The sequence below is a fragment of the Lepisosteus platostomus genome, chromosome 3 (genome assembly GCF_059453375.1).
Source record: "Lepisosteus platostomus isolate fLepPlt1 chromosome 3, fLepPlt1.hap1, whole genome shotgun sequence".
Lineage (NCBI taxonomy): Eukaryota > Metazoa > Chordata > Actinopteri > Semionotiformes > Lepisosteidae > Lepisosteus > Lepisosteus platostomus.
The window spans coordinates 8,937,290-8,956,009 of record NC_142613.1 but is presented as its reverse complement, the minus strand read 5'-3'; the positions used below and the strand labels follow the sequence as shown (position 1 = coordinate 8,956,009).

The 18,720-nt window shown below is 44.1% G+C and overlaps 1 protein-coding gene across 16 annotated transcripts in view; it reads right to left on the bottom strand.

Annotated features, from left to right (window-relative positions):
• The window catches only part of ank1a (ankyrin 1, erythrocytic a), a 148,072-nt gene that overhangs the window by 66,013 nt on the left and 63,339 nt on the right, over nucleotides 1-18,720 (bottom strand). For 15 of the 16 annotated variants that reach the window (XR_015935288.1, XM_088624285.1, XM_088624284.1 and 12 more), the window contains one exon: nucleotides 4,501-4,602. Coding sequence is in view for 15 of the 16 variants with exons in the window: in XM_088624285.1 (XP_088480411.1) it covers nucleotides 4,501-4,602 (102 nt within the window). In the remaining variant the exon portion in view is untranslated. Of the gene's footprint in view, nucleotides 1-4,500; nucleotides 4,603-7,545; nucleotides 7,654-18,720 lie in introns of all 16 variants that reach the window. The other variant, XM_088624281.1, reaches the window with a different exon arrangement.

The following is an 18,720-nucleotide window of genomic DNA, read 5'->3' as shown; positions in this document are numbered from 1 at the left end:
TGGCCTTGGGGGGTCTTTTACCTTATTCTGCACCCAGGTACAACCACCTCTCTCAAACAATGTGAAGTCACCTGCTTACCTCCTGTAGCACTATGGTCCTGTCTCCTCTGTTGGACATGTCTGGCTTCCTTGTGGTATTGTTGTATGGTTGTATTGGACCGTGCAGTAAATCAAATTTCCCCCAGAGGACAATAAAAGCTTGAACTGAATTGAATTTCACATCAGCTGACATGGACTTGGTGTGCAGTCCAGCCAGGTGTCTTACACGCAATATGCAGTAGGGGTTAAAAAAAATAAATAACCCAAGAAAACCTTCCAAAATCTAGGGTTTGCGGGAAACATGATAGGTCACAGAAAATCCTGTGGCTGTGCAAGGGTTATATCATGCAGGTCCATGCAGTACAGAGAGAGGCAGTACAGAGTGACATTCCTACCTTTCACAAGCCTGACAGATACAGCACTCTTTTAACAGCACATTTCCAAACTTAATGGACTGATTCAGGAATTATTTTATTTTCATGACAGGCCTTTATGACTTCTCTGATTTATTTTACCTATTGTACCAGCTTAACATATCACCAGATTTTAGGCTAGTTGGTGAAACATCTTCTTGTGGGATCAGTGCTGTGCACCTACCACATGCACTACTTCAGTCTCTCCAGCAGAGGGAGGTGCAGCCAGGTCTGTCTGCCTCAGGGTCAGAGACTGAGCTCAGAACATACTGTAACAGATTTTCTTTTCTCCAAGTCTCCAGTCTGTATCATAGACATTACTGGGCTCTTGATCACAATTCTCCTTGTTCTGATTTATTGTGTACCTTCCTTTCCTTTCTCTATTAACCCTGTATCCTGTAAATGAACCGAATGAAAACTATTAGATGATTTACACCCCCTGAAAAACAAGCTCATGCAGTAAGAGAGTACCCTGACAGGGATTTACCCAGAGGGAGGAGGCCAGCTGTGACCCCTGTCCTACCTTTCACAGGATTAGCTCAGTCTTTGACTGTTGGGCTCCTCTCTCTGGGTAGAATCGCTGTCAGGGTACTCTCCTCTGAGCACTGTACTCTGTACTCACCTCTGAGCACCCATTTTTGTGGTCTTCTGTCACAAGGCAGCTGCTTTTCAGATTATTTTGAATTGCAAGTGCCATTGTATTCTAATTTATTTAACGGCCCATCACTACAGGTGTTCTGGGGGTTCTAGCCTGAGAGGTAAAGGTTATATGAAAAATGGCCAAGATGCCACTTGCGTCACCGGAGCTGGCATCCCCTGCAGGAGGATGCTGCCCCAGTCAAGGTGCCAGTTCCTCCTCACTGAGCTGGAACTGATCACCTCCGCACTGAGGGGGCTCGACTGAGGCCACCCCCTCCACCATACAAATCTAATCAGAGCATGAGGAGGGCTGGTGACATTGCTGGTTCAGGTACAAAAACCACATACCTGAGCAACTGCAACACAGGCTATTAAAGTGCACTAGAACACTACAACAGGGGCTGCAGAAAGTCAAAGGAAAACACAGGATAACTGCCCCTCGTAGTACTGCTAAACTGAAGAATTTTAAAATACTGCCAACAGGACTGGTACTAATCATAAAATAAGTAAGAGAGAGCTCCAAACTTACAATTAAAGTTAAGATTACAGGCAGGTTTAACAAATTGCTGTTTTGCTTGTTGAGCTCTCTGTTCCTGCAAGGTGGCTGGTCCGTCTGTGATATACTGTATAAAGGATACATTATTTTGTACTGCAATGCAAATTTTTGGAAAAAAGCAAACTTGATGCTGGATGATCCTTATAGAGGAGATACAATTGTTGAGAGAAATAACGACTAAAGAGAAACACTGCTAGATGTGATCAGTTAGGATCGTCTCCATGGGAGTGAAATTCAAGATGAAGAGAAACAAATACTGTGTCTGGCTCTAGTGGGACAGTAATGGGGTTGGGGCCAGTTACAGTTCTGCGTTCCGGTGGGGGTGGCGCCAAGCACCGCAGTTGCAGCCAGGCCCTCGCTCTGCACTGTGGAAGAGCAAACCGCACCCACAGAGGGGATCAGGAGTGGGCTGTGGTGCACAGGGACAGACCAGGCGAGTCCCCACACACTGCAATAAGACAGGCAGTGTCACCGCTGAAATGGATGTCAGGTCTATCTTCACAGGGACAGCCCGAGAGATCCAGGCTCTGGCAGAAGAAACCACAAACTAGAACAAGAGGAGCAGACGGAACTCCCAAGCGATTCTGATGGGAACTGGCCTTTTAACATTCTAAAGAATTCACGACCACAAAAGAGTGATTTGTTTGCACATCTTGTCCCATAATGAACTACTTGGCAGTAATTCAGAAGACAAGCCTCGCCTTACAAAAGAGCGTTCAGTTTCGCCTCACACCCTGTGATCTAGGACAGGTCCCGGCTTTTGATAAACATCACAGGGACGAGTGGCTTCCTGATCATGGATGGATGGTGGATCTACAGAGTCCTCCCCAATGTCACACCAGGGAATCAGCAGGCACTACAGCCATCAGAATAGAGTAATACAGGAGAGGTTCTGCCCCTCTGGCTCCCATGTGGTGTCCTGTGCAAATCTTGTGCTTAAGACTGGCTGGTCTGCATTGGCATGAAGAGCTGGGAAATACTCTGTTGACCAGATGATCAGACCGTAAATATGTTGGTGCTGCAGATCCCCCTGCATCATCGCTACCAATTTTTTGGCCTGGCTTCCTCCCAAAATCAGCAGCTGACCCCTGTTGATAACACTGTGCCTGCTCCCCTAAGGCCCACCCTGCCACTAACCCACCCAACCCAGGACAGCTATCTGTCATGGCAGCAGGCACACCACAGTGGGCCAGGCTTAGTGGCTTAGCCTGCACTGGCAGAGATAAAACTGTCAGCCATCACTGGTGGATTGGTACAGTACCACTGCGTGATCATGGTTTTTTAAAGTTTGGAACACTGCCTTCACAGTTGTTCTTGTTTTTTTGTTTTGTTTGTCCTTAAAATAGAACGGCGCAATCAGGTCCCATGTAGCTGGATAAGTCTATCCATCCCTACACTCATGCAGTCTTAAAGTGGGAGCCAGACTCCATTCAACTCCTGTTTAAAGGAAAAATCCTTAAAGGACAAGAAAGGGACAATTTCCTGGTGAGCGATAAGTTGAGATCCTAACACTTGGGCTCAGTCGGGGATCTGCAATTCCAGTGGCTTCTGAAGGTCGAAAGGTCTTTTCACACTATTTTTGGAGCTCTGTAACTATAGCTAAATGCCACTGAAGGATCGTTCTGCTCATCACTAACCTGATAATATTACATAAAGTGATTTGCTTCAGTTAGCAGAAGTTCATATTTTTACCATTTTTAGTAACTAAACAATAATAAAACATGAAACTTTCAGTACGTCTTGTAGCTCTTCTTCTTCCTGAGAAACTAAATTAATAGTGGTTTCAGTATTCCACTCAAGTAATTTGCTCGTTCATTGGGGAAATACACAAGTAGGTTTGGGATCTGAGGCTTTGCCCCACAGTACATGAGCTGGTGAATATTGCAGATATAACCTGAGTTGCAGTACTTGGTAAGGTGAGAGAGGATGGCTGAGCGTTCCCTAGTGTTTCTGAGGAAGAGGGTTCAGACAAGGTCTGGCATCTTGGTAGAACCTACTGCTCTCTTGCAACATTTAATATATACAGTTTTTCACAGAATCCTAAAATGCTTTACAAAGGGCCCAGTCATCCACCACTGCAGTAAAGTATCCATTCTTGTCACTGTTATTCTGTGTCAGGAGCCCCACTACCCAGCAGATCAGCTGGAGAGGTGAAAGGATGCTTGACCATCTTAACTGAGTGTGAGCTTTAGCGAGGCCAGATTGTGCAGGGACATTCATGTTTGGAAAATCTGGTCCCGATGAAAAACCACCGGGTATAGATCCACCAGCATAGCTGATAGCAGCACTGTGGTTTTCCTTACATGTCTCTAATTCCAGGGACTGACCGGGACCCAGTTTGGCTTCTGAGATCTGCTGAGATCAAGCTACTGTACAAGATACCAAAACTGCAGCTGATGGGATTGGATAAATTTCCCATTCAGCAGTGTGATCGATGACTCCCTGAACCCTGTTTATGATGACAAAGTAATGAAGCAATGTTTTGTTTCATGCTGAATTAAACAGCACTGTATTGTGAAAAGGCATTATGTTCTACTGTTGGTATGTTTTATAATCTGTATCTTAAATCATCTCCTAATCTATGAGTGAGTAAATGGCATTCCTCTTATTAAATGCACAGTCATGGATAAACACACAATCACAGTCATGAATTTACACATCTTGCAGATACAATGAGAAATTGCTGAAACTGACGCATTTTCTTCATCTGCGCACAATATTAAAAAAAAAACAAACAAAAAGAGACCCAGTAGGACTTTTAAACAAAGTTAAATTAACATTGACAAATGCCTCACAGAGTACAGGAAAAGCTTTTGTAGACAGTGGCGTGACTGCAAGCTGCCAAGCTCTCACCTGATTGGCTGTGTTGATGTCCACTCCATTTTTGATGTGGTCCAGGGCCTTGTCCAGGTTTCCAGAGCGGGCGGCACGCAGGAAGCTGGTCGAAGTATCGACCTGGGGGGAAGAGCAGGGGTGGGGAGGAGGTCAGACATGTGTCACTTGCAGGAGAGAGCAAAACTGAGTCTTCCCAGACTGCGAACTGAGGCCCATTCCAGAGCAACCTCTTACTAAGTTAGCAAGTGAGTCTAAAGGGTCAGGCATTTGCTTGTGCAGAAAACAAACCGAAACCAGTGGGTGACACATATTTCAGCTAGGTTCATGGTACACAGAACTGAAGACTTACAGCTTGAAGCATTTATGGCCGGTTGCAGCACACAATATCGGGCATGGGAGTTGCCAATGTGCTCCGTACCTTCTGTGCAAGCAAACCACTTTGAAGTGGTTCACTTCAAGAAATGACTTATAATGAATTTCCACAGCAGTGGAATTGCAGACAAACGGGATCTAATATCTGGCCATTGCATGAGGTGAACAAGCCTAATGCACGCAGTATAGCACCCTTAATTCACTATATTACAAATGTCCCAGGACTGTTTCCCAATTATTTCCCAGCTCAGCTTACACCTGTTGGAATCCCACACAATCAAACATCCCGAACCAGGATGTAAGGGTGCAGTCTTATGTACTGTAACTCTGTACCTCTTTCTCCAGAATCAGAGAATCAAATGGCAACAGGTACCTAATTCCCCCAAACCTCCAAAACTAAAGAACTGCCAATAACAACACCAGAAAGGGTACCAACCAGAGGAGGCTCCTGGCCCATCTGACCCGTTTGGTGGTTAGTAGTAATTGATCCAAGAGTCTCATCCACTCAAACCAGGGTACCAGCTCCAACAACATGGCTGGGTAGCTTGTTTCATACTCCCACAACCCTTTGAGTGCAGAAGTGCCTCTGGTTCTCAGTTTTAAATGCACTTCCACACAGTTTCCACTTGTGTCCTCTGGTTTGTGTTTCATTGCTTCTGGCATGTGCCTAGTGCCAGGACCCAGTTTGGGTTCAACTTCTACCTCTAATACTGACAGCACAAAGCTTGATACAAGAGGATACACAAAGAACACTGAACCCTGAAGACACACCTTCAGCAGCAATCTTCCCACTGATAGTTTGACAAACAGGGATTACAGTAGCACTAGGCTTGGACTAGTTAATTTTAGTTTTAGGGAACTTAGTTTAGGAGCTAATCAGCGTGTCTGGAAGCAACCCTATGAGACTTTTGATCTTCACATAAGCCTGGACTTATCAAGACAGGGGACAAAAGATCTTCTGGTTCTGTGTGATGACATGTAAAATAATATTAATGATTTGCTTCATCCCAGAGAAGTGCCACATTTTTAAATGACAATCATCTAGGTTTTGATCTTGCCCCGGCCTCTGCCTCATTCCTGATCCATCAAGAAGGGTTCCCTTGACGCTCATCATAGAAACTGGACCTCCACTCTCCTAATCCACTAAGATGGGGACTGACTAGTCTACACTTTAGCTCTGAGACCAGTCTAATCCACTCTCCATGCTCCGAACAGTGACTCTACAGACAGGGGTGTCAATCAAGGCATTCCCCCTGCCAAGTGCTCCGAGAATAGCAGTCCGATTGCTTTAAAATGCCTCCTAAGAGCCCAACTTCAGTCATCCTTGATTGGTGAAGCACTCAAAACGCACACTGAGCATTATGACAAGCTGCAGGTTTGCTACAGCTGCCTGAATCGCAGACACCTTCCCTGCCAGCGTCAAGCAGTCTACAGGGAGAGCTGCTGTTTCCACATACAGGCCGCAAATATTCAGGAATACCTTTCAAAATCCTTGTTAGGCTCCTGCTTTGCAGTTTTGTAAGAAGCAATTGCTCATTGTCGGACAGAACGTGGGACCTTCACGAGATTTAAACACCCATTTATCGGTTTCTTAACCATCCTGTTCCCCAACATTAATGTTGTGAAATTGGTATCTTAATAACCCATTGACTCCGCCAGTCTGAAGCAAAATATATATATCCATGATGCTCTGTCACACTGCCGTGTAAATCAGCACCCTGCACTGACAAGAAATTAGCAAAATGCTAATCTGATCTTAATCTATCCAAAAATACAGTGGGCTTCCACATACAGTACAAATTAATTTTCAGTACTGTGCGTTTTCCGTATTTTAAGTCATACCTAAAAAAAACTACAAAAATGACAAAAACAGATCTGAAATAAATCAGCACTAGAGGCTAATGCAGAAAAGGTCTTGTCCCCTTGACTTTGCACAGCCCAAGCTAACTGAAACTCACATAGCTGTTAATGCAGGAATGAAGAGAACTGCAGGGGCCTGAGAATAACAGCTGGCTCCTATGGCTGATGAGGAAATCCAAGTCTACACTTTTACAGTAATAATCAGCAACAGCAATGACTACGGGAACTGACAACTGGGGGAAAAGATGCCAAAAAAGGTGACAGAAAGGCAATATTTAAGGAAAGTCCAACTATGAGAAAAGTTACAAACAAGACAAATCATTTAATCAATAAAAGCTCTGAGAGCCAAGAGCCTGATGAGGAGGAAGCTCTCCAGCGCTGAAGCAGGCCCTAATGAGACCTCAAAACTGCTTCTGTACAGCCCTGAGGTCTCGTTTGATCCTAGATCAATCTCATTGAACTCTGTTGATGCCTTGTGCATTGGGCAGAATTGGATTGCAGACACACATGCACAACGCCGATACTTATTCCAAGGGATGTTACAGTGGGAAAAACAAGACATTTATTGTTTCTGGCCATGTTTCACTGTTTCACTGTTTCTGGCCATGAGAGCTCAGATCATAATGGCAGGCCTCAGTGTATACAGGCTCAGCTCCCTAGGAGATTCACTGCAGCTGCTGCGAACTCTCCACTCCTCATTTCGAGCCTGTTCCAGGCTGGACACACACCAGATGCACAGATACCACACTGATCTGTTTTCAGAGGTTCGTAAATCACCCCCTCCTCCCTCCACACACACAGACACGCTGTACCATTGTCTCCGTTACTCACAGTATGAAGGGTGGCAGTGTCGTCTTGATTTGCCATCTCTCGTCTTTTTTGGCTCTCCTCTTCCTACAACAGCTTTGGAAATTGTAAACTGATACCCCAATCCCTTTCCTGGATTAATGGAAACACTTGGGTCAGACCCACACTCTCTAGCTGCTAGGGGCATCTAAAAATACAGGGAATGTCCCAGCTCTTACATGCACAAATACACAGGCAAAAGCAGAATTGAACCTATTGACAAAACAATTATGGCAGTGTGTTCTGATTCAGCCTGGCCAGCAACAGTTATTGTATCTCCCAGGCAGATCCTGAAGATACTGTATGAACAACAAGCAGCAGGGAGCACACAAAGGGATGTGAAGCACAACAACATTTCACAATACATAATGGCAGTGTGCTTAAAAACAGTGACATGTAGATCACAGCTTGTTTGAGCTTCAGAGACAGATGTCAGGATTTGGATTGGCTTGATTAAATGTGAATTGCAGCCTGCTTCCTCCCTGCTCCAGGTCTTGTATACTGAGCACAGGTTCTCCGGAATCTGGGGGTTGCAGCTCTTGGTTCGTTTCGTAGAGTGGTACTGTACCTACAGAGCCTGGAAAGACCAGGGCTTACCGCTGTCCTGCCTGACCCAAGGTGAGTTAACACAGGAAGGCCAGACAGCAGCTGGTGCCAACACCCATTGCTTGGAATTTAAAGAGAGAGGGCCGGGGAGATAAAAGACATAGGTCATAAATGTTGAGTCATGGGGAACGTTCAAGAGCATCACAATGAGGTTCCTGGATCAGTAAGCTGTAACCGGAGCTAGGTGATATCTGCAGGCTGATTGCATACAGTACCTCTAATTTGTGGCCTTTTCCTTTCTTCTTTTGTAAGAGGCCCCACTAATTCCTCTTTGCACTGCAGACTGATAACCAGTGTCTGCAGTTATTAGGGCTCAACACCATGGAAACTCAGAGCAGCAGCCCATTAACTAGCAGAAATGCTCTGGGTCTGCATTCCTTCTTCCTGCATCCAGAGAGACTGCCTAACCATCTTGTACAACTATCCAGGCCTCCCCTCCCAGTTGCACAAAACACACCTCCCCCAGCCCTTAACATCCAGCTCGGCTCTCTGCCCACTGAATCTAAGCAGATACTGTAGGCCCGAACCACATTAAGCATGTCAATCGTATTAGTTAACCTTAAACCTCGATCAAACTGCTAAACACGTTCAATGGTAGGGGCTGTATTGAGAACCAGACTGAGGACAACCTCAGTTTAGTTTAGGCAGCAGTCAAGAGTTTCTAAATCAATGAAGCTTTTCAGAAGAGGGGATTCTATAACATTAGTCCACATTTTTTGCTTATCCTCCAATATCCCAACATGCAACCAGTTCAATAGTACTATATATTTAGTGTAATGTCACTGCAAATCCTCAGGGGTTACACATGAGGGGGATCATAATGAATAGCGTATGTGTTTGACTCATGGGATGTGAATGGAGCCTACACAAAAGACACCTACAACATGTTTTTTTCATTGATGGTAACTTGTGAATTTCAGAACTAAAGCCATAATTGCTATGTCTTCCAACTGCATTGGCTCCATATTAGCAGGGCTTTAATCAGCAATATGCAGAAAATGGCAGAATACCATCACAGTGTCCAATGTGCTTACATTGATGACAACCAAGCTATCTTTATTAATATGCCAGTATTTCAGCGTCAATGTCTGGAGATGGATTAATTAGAATGTCTTTGAGCACAGATCTCTAGATTGGCTACACAGAGAAGGCCAATTATGACAGTTATCTTCTCCAGAGCAAGGAAGAGCTACTGTACAACAAATGTAATCGATTTGATATTGTTGCAAAGGCACTTGAAGTAAGTACTTGCATCATTGTTCTTTTGTGTTTCAAGAGACACAACATAAAGGCTGCAGGAAATGTCTTCAGTTTTGTGTGCATTCATGCTGCTCGTATACTGCAATCAGACTGAATGGTGTAATTTTCTTATGTATTTTAATACAAAAGGAATACTGTCAAACCAGACTGAAATAATTTTGCTCAACACCAGCTAAAACATGAATGTCAGTTCTTGGTGAAGGAGATCAACTCAATCCAGTCACATCACAGTTTAAAGGCACAGCAATCTTGAGTCAAATCCACAGACTCACAGCTTAATAAGAGGATGTTTAAAGTCAAAGTCAAAAACCAAAGTCAACTTTATCGCCAAACTACCCCTTTTTGGTTGTTAGGAATTTTTTTTTGTTGAGCTCAAAATTACAGAGATCCAAAAAGAGAAAGAAAAAACTTAAATAATATACACATACTGTATCATATACAGAACACAATACATTGCTACATTACAGTGAAGGCAAACCATTCATTCCAGTGCAGACTACAATCCCAGCTGTCTGGAATATCACTAATTTCTTATATAAAATTCTACTACATACTTTTATTGGAAACCCCACTGGTTAACACTTTCTAAATCTGCCGTGGACTGACACTAGCAGACAGTAATGAAACACTATTGGTCTAATATTATTCTGTGCCATTACTTCCAGAGATAGCTCTTTCTCACTGGGGATGACAGAGATTGCTCTGCTGTGTGACCCTCTTGATGACTTCCTGTCACTGGCTGGAGAAGCACAGGACCTAATGACCAGCTCTGGGGACGGTGATGAGCCAGGAGGGTCGTTCTCTACTATGACAACGACTATCCCAAGGGCAGCTCAGCAAATAAAGTGGACAACAGCCTCACGAGTGACAGAAGAACGGCCAGGATGTACACACACAATGGGATCAACATGGCAACCGCAAGGAGACGAAAGGACTCCTGTTCCGCCTCAGTGGGTGTGAAGAAGCAAAACACACTTGTCTGTGGTCTCACAGCTCGCTGTTTTTGTCATGGTTCAAAAGACTGACTGCGCGGTCTCTGCTGCATCAAACAGGACACGCAGATCACTGTTCTTCCTCTCACATGTTGATCAAATCAAGCATGTCAAACTAAACATGGCCTTTTGAGTGAAGGATTTGCTGGAACATGCGAACAAGGTGATTTTGAATGGCTTTTGTCCCAAATCACTTTCCTCCCGATTTCCTGAAAACAAAAAACTACAAAAGTGAAAGGGGTGCAAATATGAGATTGAAACATTTTTTTTGCTCTAATCGTAATGTTATGAAATGTGCTTTCCCCATTTAAAAATATTTATGAAATATGTAGGAAATTTATTTTATTTATGAAATATTTTTAACCAAAACCTTATCTGGTGATTGACCGATTTGTCTTCTGAATATTTCCAATGGAACTTAAACCTTCTTAAAATAGTATTTTGTACTGAAACATGAAGGCCAGTTAAATAAGTTACAGAATTCTCCCAGGTGATGTACATCCTGTGAATGGCGGAAAGCCCTGTGGTGCCACCTAGCTGTTGTGCAGCTGCACTGCAAGGCTGCTGGCTTGTCCTGACCTCTACATCCCCGGCCCTTTTAAATTCTCACTTTGCTTCATCTGGACAGTGTGCCAGCTTGCCTCCCGGGCACTCACTGAAGAGCCTGGCACCTTGCCCAGTCAGCATGCTCAGCCAAACCACATCACACCGTCTGGAAGGTAGTTATGGAAACTGTTTCATAGCCCAGCTTGCGCTGTGTGAAAGTGGTGAGAAACGCATATTAATCTTGTCAGATGTTTCTCCTCTGCTGACGAACACCTCGCCTGGTGCTGGGCATCCGGGTTTTGATTAAGCGACTATACCAGTGATATGAGAGTGCTGGTCTTGTAGAGTTTTCTGGGCTTCATTCTTGCTGAATTCAGAATAATGTAACTGGATCTATTATTTGCTTAATTAAGGCCAATACATGTTACTGGTGGGCAGCAAAGTGACACAGTGGTTAACATCGATCCTTCACAGTGCAGGAGCCCTGTGTTTAATTCCTGGGACGCTAGCTGCGTGGAGTTTCTATTTTCACCCCATGTGTGCTTGGAGTTTCTTCCCACAGTCCAAAGACTTGCCGGGAGATTAATTGGCTTCTTTGAAAATTGGCCCTGGTGTGAGTGCGTGTGCATCTATGTCTGCGGGTGCCCTGGAATGGACAGGTGTCCCATCCAGGGTGTACCCATTGTTTTGCCCATTGCTTGCCCGGCTCCTTTGCAACCCTGAATTGGAAGAAGGGGTTAGAAGATGGATGTTTTACAGGTTTCCCTTCAAGTGGGTCAAATCATACCTCATTCCGGATAAAGTACTAAGTGGAAGCACTTGGGATGAGAACATGGTGGAGACCTTCCATCCCACTTGACATTCAAGGATTCAGTCAGTGGCTGTTTATAGTTCCCTGTAAGACCTGCTGGGCTGTGCCTGTCCAAGACCAGTGGTGCACACCCTTGCTTTACAAGCGTCTAAAATCAGCAGATCTGACCACCATACTGTACTACCTCATCCCCACTGTCCCAGGCTAAGAGTTTTCTCCTGGTCTCAAATCTGTGAGTACCTAGACTGTGGATACTAGAAAGAATTTCAGCCACCCACTCACTTCTACCTCATAGGCCCTGTGTTTTTCAGCCAAGTGATTTACAGACTTCACCTATCTGTATCTGCAACAGGATATTCTCTATCAAACTTGAGAGCCATGACTTGAGATTTAAGCCATCAATATAATTTCCCTGATCTAACCACTCATGCTGAAAGCAGATGCAATTAAGATTTGCGGAGTGTTTGGAAATGGGTCAATCTGCTTGCTGTGTTTTTACACTGTGCTGTTTTAAATGGAAAGCCTTAAAAAGCTTAATGAGCTATTACAGACATTTCAGAAGGCCAAAGCCATGTGAATGTTGATCACTAGCTCTGTGCAGTGTGAGTAATTTTCAAGCTTCCTGTCTTTTACAAAGCGAAGGGTACTGTATTCTGTGACTTGCTTAAAAGACATATTTTTTTTGTACTTAGTGAAACAATGTTGTTTCAGCATTTTCTGTAAAACTGGGATTAGCTATTTTAGTTGCAGGATAGCAAGAAGAGAAGCTGGCCTCAGCAAAAATTGTTACAACCTGAAAGTTGCACTCTAAAGGTTAAACGAAAGTATGAATGCAAGGAGAATTGTTTTTCAAGCAGCAATGTGTGCAATGAACACCAGCGTTCTTTCAGTGTTAATGTATTAACATCAAAGCTCCAGATTAAAATATATTGAAATTAGTTTTTTTAACCAAATCTTACAGAACTAAAACAAATAATCTTATATGATATGTGTACCTTCTGTAAAAAAACAGATGCACATAAATATTTATTCATTGGGGGAACAGGAATCTTACTACTACTAGAATGAAATGGCTAGAAATGAGAAATCAACAACCAATATGTGTGTGCATGTGTTTTTACACGCATGAGCATTTGTGATTGTTCCAAAGCAGTAAGTTCAGCTTATTATGTGAGGTCCGTGCTGTGTTAGAGAGGTGTGGTGGCCCTGTGTGTGCGTGTTTCATGCTGATAAGGACCAAGGCAATCCCAGACACCACGCCTCAGCCCCCTGGGCCATTCTGAATACACAAACACCAGGATCTGGGACAGCACAAACCTGACCCAGAAAACACTTTGAAAGCGGCAACATCCGGCTGCAGGGTAAAATAAAAACACGTGGCAAGAGACCAGATCCAGAGGCATCTCACTGGGTGTCTACAGATAATCAGATTTTTGGTCTGTTGGAAACTTGTGTGCTTGATTGTCAAAAAACAAAGTCTGCAACCTCTTGCATGTGCTCTGAATTTCCCTGCAAAATGAGCAGGATAGATCATTTTAACAGAAAGTTGAAGCAAAAAATACTTCCCACCCACAACCCTACAAATCATTAAAAAAAACTCCTTTTCTTTCCTAAAACTGACCTTACTTCTGCATTCACACAGTCAGGAACACTACCAGAACAGAGGCGGGTGCTTGCATTACTGTTGCACTGCATACGCTGTCATGTGTGCTGCACAGACCCTTCCTCGTATGAAACCACTTGCCGTCCCGGACTGCAGCTGCTCTGGGGTGGAACTGGAGGAGAGAGGGCGCTAAGTTCCGACTGAGCTGCGGGGCCGTGCTGGGTGCAGCGAGTGTTAAGCATGTGGGCAGCCGTGCCGTTGGAGCTGTCAGTTCAGATGGGCGCTCCTCGTTTGAAGCCTGTCACCTAGGAATGTGGGCCCTTTGACTGCCCACCCCCCTGGAAAAGCGACTCTACCCTGCAGGTGCAATCTTTCAGCCTCCTGCCCCCCTCCTTCCTGGGCTGTCACTCTGATTGGTTCAGGATGCTCTAGCAGAAAAGAACAAGCTCGCTGGGGTTCAGAAAAGGAAGAGGCAGGCCTCTCCTCTGTCCTTTTCTCACTCTCACTCATTCCCTGTCTTTAGAGAACCGTCTAAAAGCCCCATGCTGCTAGCTCACACCGTCCTGGCGGACAGATGCTACTCTATGGTGCATTTCGGAAGCATATTTGTCTGGCATAAGCTCTTGCTCGGCGGTTCAATCTAGTACTGCAGTCAGTTTCAATCTCACTCATTCACCACTGAGTTTTATAAATGAGAATGTACAGCAATTCGCCGGGGAGTGTGGGTGTAATTGAAATCGATCACAGCCAGACCACATGCTTTAGTATATTAACATACTGTGGGACAGAAGGAGGGATGTAAATAGGTGCAGCTCAGACTTCATTTTAGTGCTGCGCAGTCTACAAGGCACAATACTCCACTGGAGCTCTACAGCTCAGCAGTAACAGACCCCAAGATAGCTGGCTGGTGAGAGGTCCTGTTGATTTCATTTGTTGCTCAAATGATTACACATGGTATTATAATCTAAAGAGAAACAATCTCAGGGAACAAAGCTAAACACACAATACTCTATAAGTAAGAATAAGAAGAAAAGTACATTACAGCAGGCTCAGTGTATCAGTGGTAAACAGCAAGCCACCAGAAGGTACTCAATTAGCTACTGTATTACCAGTACTAATCTGATGAAGGATTAATGGAGTGTGAAATACATATTTAACTAATTCCTGAATCCCACTATTACCACCATATATACCATCATTAGTTATTCAAATCCACCGTCATGAGTTTGTCAAAACCAAACGATAGTGTTTTCTTCCCATCTTACTCCGTTCTCCATCTCCACTAACTATTCATTCCAACTCTCTCTGTGATCATTCTGCAAATATCTCTGTGTCCTCCAAATTGTTACAACAATAACTAATTCCTTCTCTCAATAACTTCTACCCCCCCCCCCCCAGACATAAATTTCCTCCCAGTTGTTTAGGTCCAACCAACCACAGATTTTGGTTTTTACCATTTGAACCAGAAATGTGATTCTCTGGTCTCTGTGACAAAGACAAATCTGGAGTGGATTTTGGGACACTAGAGTCTAATCTACTTTAGCCCACCCTCTCTATGCTGTGCTGAAAGCACCCTGTCACACAATCTAGAGTCACTTTTTGTAGGATGAGAATATAATGGTATTCATTAGCTTTCTACAAGATTGCCTGGGAAAGTTTTCCCCATGCATTTGCATACATATTGGCAGTAAAAAGAGTTTAATGGGATTAGAACACGATAAAGACCAGATTCCAATCAGCTTGTTAACAGTTCTGCACCATTATAGCTCATTCCTGAACCTAGCTGAAGGTGGTACTTATTGCAGAGAAGGTGGACAGAGCAGACTAAGGTAGTTACAAACAAAGACTACTTTAGACCTGAGAGAGTGAGAGAGGTAGTGTGCACTAGTGTTTATAGCTGAAACCTGAGGGAGAGGCAGAGTGCACTAGTGATTAGAGCTGAGGGACTGAGGAAGAGGCAGAGTGCACTAGTGATTAGAGTTGAGAGACTGAGGAAGAGGCGGAGTGCACTAGTGGTCAGAGCTGAGAGACTGTTTGAGAGGAAATGTGACGTTTTGTCTAGAATCTACTGCATGCATTGTATATATTCTACCACTTACAAAATATTATTAAACAGTGCAAAAAAGCCACACAATATACTGTAAAATATTCTGAAGCTAAAATTAAATGACAAGCCTGCAAAACGTGTTCAAAACCAGAATTAGATCAAAGTTATATTTTCTTTGTGCTTCTATATAAAGCAGACCAGGACTATCTCACAAAAAATGTATTCTATCAGTAACAATCTGAGTTGTTGAACACCGGGAGGGAAATATTGAATGTTTTTAGCTCTTTGGATGATTCTTCCAGAAAGGAACGCTAGTGTGGTGCACAGTTCATTCCTGTGACACATTCTTGACTCTCTCGCTGCTGTGTGCCGAAACCTAGCAAATACGTCTCTGCATTGTTTGAGAACAAATAATGGCAAAAGCTCTCTGGGATATGTCAGCCAGAGATTCTGATGAGATTCAGCTATTTTTTGAACATGCTTGGTTTAGGAAAGGAAGAAGAGGACAAATGTTTTCTGATTTAAAAAAAAAAAACAAGAGAGGGACTTTCCAAATTAAAAGTAGATCTCTTCCTAAGACTCAAAGTATAAAAAAGGTACTGCAAAAAGTAAAAATTCAGGTTATCAACAAGCATCTTGCTCTCAAGCCCTCCTCTATTTTATTCTTTCACCCCTCTCTTCCTCACTTGCACACAGACTCCAGCCAGCTTGGTCCTGCTGTGTCGGCTGCTCACATCCCAGTCAGGCTCAGCCCAGCTGCAGCAGGAAGCGTGACAGCAACGATCCATCACCCTGTTTCTGTATTCATGACTGGCTGGCGGGCTCTGCTGTGGGGATTAGTGGCTGAGAGAGGTGGGGCACATCACCAATCCCCCCCCCCCGCCAGTATCTGGTCTCACCCAAGACCTCAGCCCCCAACTCTCTGTCTCCCCCCAGGATTAGGCCACAGCTGTGGGCCCAGGACAGATGGAGGGGTGGGGTTCTTCAAGGCTGACACTGTCACAGTAGTACAGCCCCCCATCTCTGCAAGCCCAGTCCCTTCCCAGTCCTCACACTGGGGCTGTGCACTGGAACTGTTGCATTCTCATCCTGCTTATGGTTCCCAAGAGTCTAATCATGAACTGGAGACAAGCCTGATAACAGGCTTTGTTCTTGTTCTGTACTGCAAAAAAACTGACTTCATTTTCTCAAATATAGGTTCCAGCCTATATAGTGCTGTATGCATGGATATTTGTACACTACTGACAATGTTATCAAAGACAACTAACAGTCTGTACTTTACTGCACCCCAGAAAAACAGTCAGGTGAACATAATAACAGTCTCAAATAAGGCCAACTTGCCTGTTTAGTAGCGACTGTAGTCGTTAATTGATCCAAGAATGTCATTCAGCTGTTTCTTGAAAGAAGCCAGAGTATTGTCTTCAACAACAAAACAAGATCCATACTCTCATAACCATTTGGGTAATGAAAAGCCCCCTGTTCATGGTTTTAAATTTAAATTAAACAGCAGATTCCTTTAAAGCCCAGCAGCACTGCTTTTGAACCATAAACCTTCCCAGAAAGACACAAAGCTAATTGCCCTCCAAGCACTAGAGACCTGTCCCACAAGTCATCAGTGCTATATAGATATTGGCTGCTGACCTTATGCATCGAGCGCTGTGCTGAATTTGCACGTTTGGCCAAATGGGAAAACAACATGCTTTCCATGGAAACAAAATCATCAAGAAAATTTATGGGCTTGAAATTTAAATCCCTGCAATACCAAGAATGTGCTATAATGCCTTTTTATTCTGGTTCTTTCTGCTCTTACAACTAGCTTTATGTAGTCTAGTGCCTAGAGATGCATATGAGCTTACATGTTTATCTTAGGCATTTGTGCAAATTCAGATTCAGGTTATTTGAAGAAACGGAGTTTTCCCAAATAGAAATGTGATTTGTAAGAAAGTAATATTGTGTCTTAGAATGCACCAAGAGCCTGGGTAGGGAAACTGGTTACATCTCTCCTGTTTGGAAACACTCAGGTGATGGAAGATAACAGAGATCTGATATCTGGTCCTTCATTTTAGGCTACTGAGCTCTGCTAAATAGCTGACTTTCCTGCCTGTTTCCAGAAACAGGTGCTGGTCTGATGTGAGAAGATGGATTTGAGGCAGAGGAAGGATTCTGTAAAGCCACCTGCTGCCATGAAATGCTTTACAGTGAGCGTCTAACAAAGACACGCGCCGAAGAGAGAAGCTTTTATTTCATTTTTTTCTTTCTGCTGACAAGCCTGGCTGCCAGATTGATTTTCTTCCATCTTGTCTCTTTCTCTGGCTTTTATTTTAAAGATGCTTTTCATCTCAATGGGTCAAGATTTACCGTCCATTACCTTCACATCAGTGGCTGCAGGCCATAACCCAACATTAAAATTTTACAGGAAGACCGGCACTGGGGCCGGCGGTGCTTATTTACTGTCCTCTCCCCCTGTGTTCCGCCAGGTTTTCTCCTCCAGCTTCAGCAGACAACCTTCCACACCCTCCTGCTTGGTGAAGGACAGCATTCGAGCTGCTGTACCCTCCAGGGTGAAAGGCATCAAGTCACTCATGCCACCTCTTGGTACTGAAGCCTCATGGCAACAGGTGTATTGTGCATGGGCTTGTGTGACATTCCTGCGGCCGATGTTTTTCTGCCTTGATGGGGATCTGTTCTCCCAAAGCCAAGTGCTTTGCAGTCTGCACTAAGCCTGCGATGCCACCATAGTCCTTCTGTTTGTTCTTCAGACAACAGTAGACCCACGCACTGGGCACGACAACCTGTACACAGCATCCCAGCCCACCTGAGTTCTGACTGCAGAGTGGCATTTTCCGCAAAACTTGGAAAATTTGTATAGCAGACAATGATGAAAATCACAGGGCCCTGTTCCTCCCTCCATCAGACTCGATTGTCACTCAGCTACAGTAGCTGCTTTCACTAGGAAAGATGAAAGACGAAACACACAATCATCTGTGTGCAAGAAAGGCCCGTGAAAGGGTGCTAACATCCCACAAGGACGACAGTTAAGCACATTAAAAAGATTTGCTTTACTGCTCCCTTTGTACAGATGGAGACTAAACGTGAGATCCTAACCGCTGTGCTCGGAGAGAAAACGAGAGTTCGAAGTGCCCTGGATTTAGTGCTGCGTTTTTTTTTTCCCTGACTATTAATCATTCTGACACAGGGTTTGCTAATTAAATGCAATTAACAGCTCAGGTTTGAGAGGGTTTGTGCAGAGTGGTTATTCCGTCTGGAGGTAATTCATCCAGCGCTGTCAAGCCAT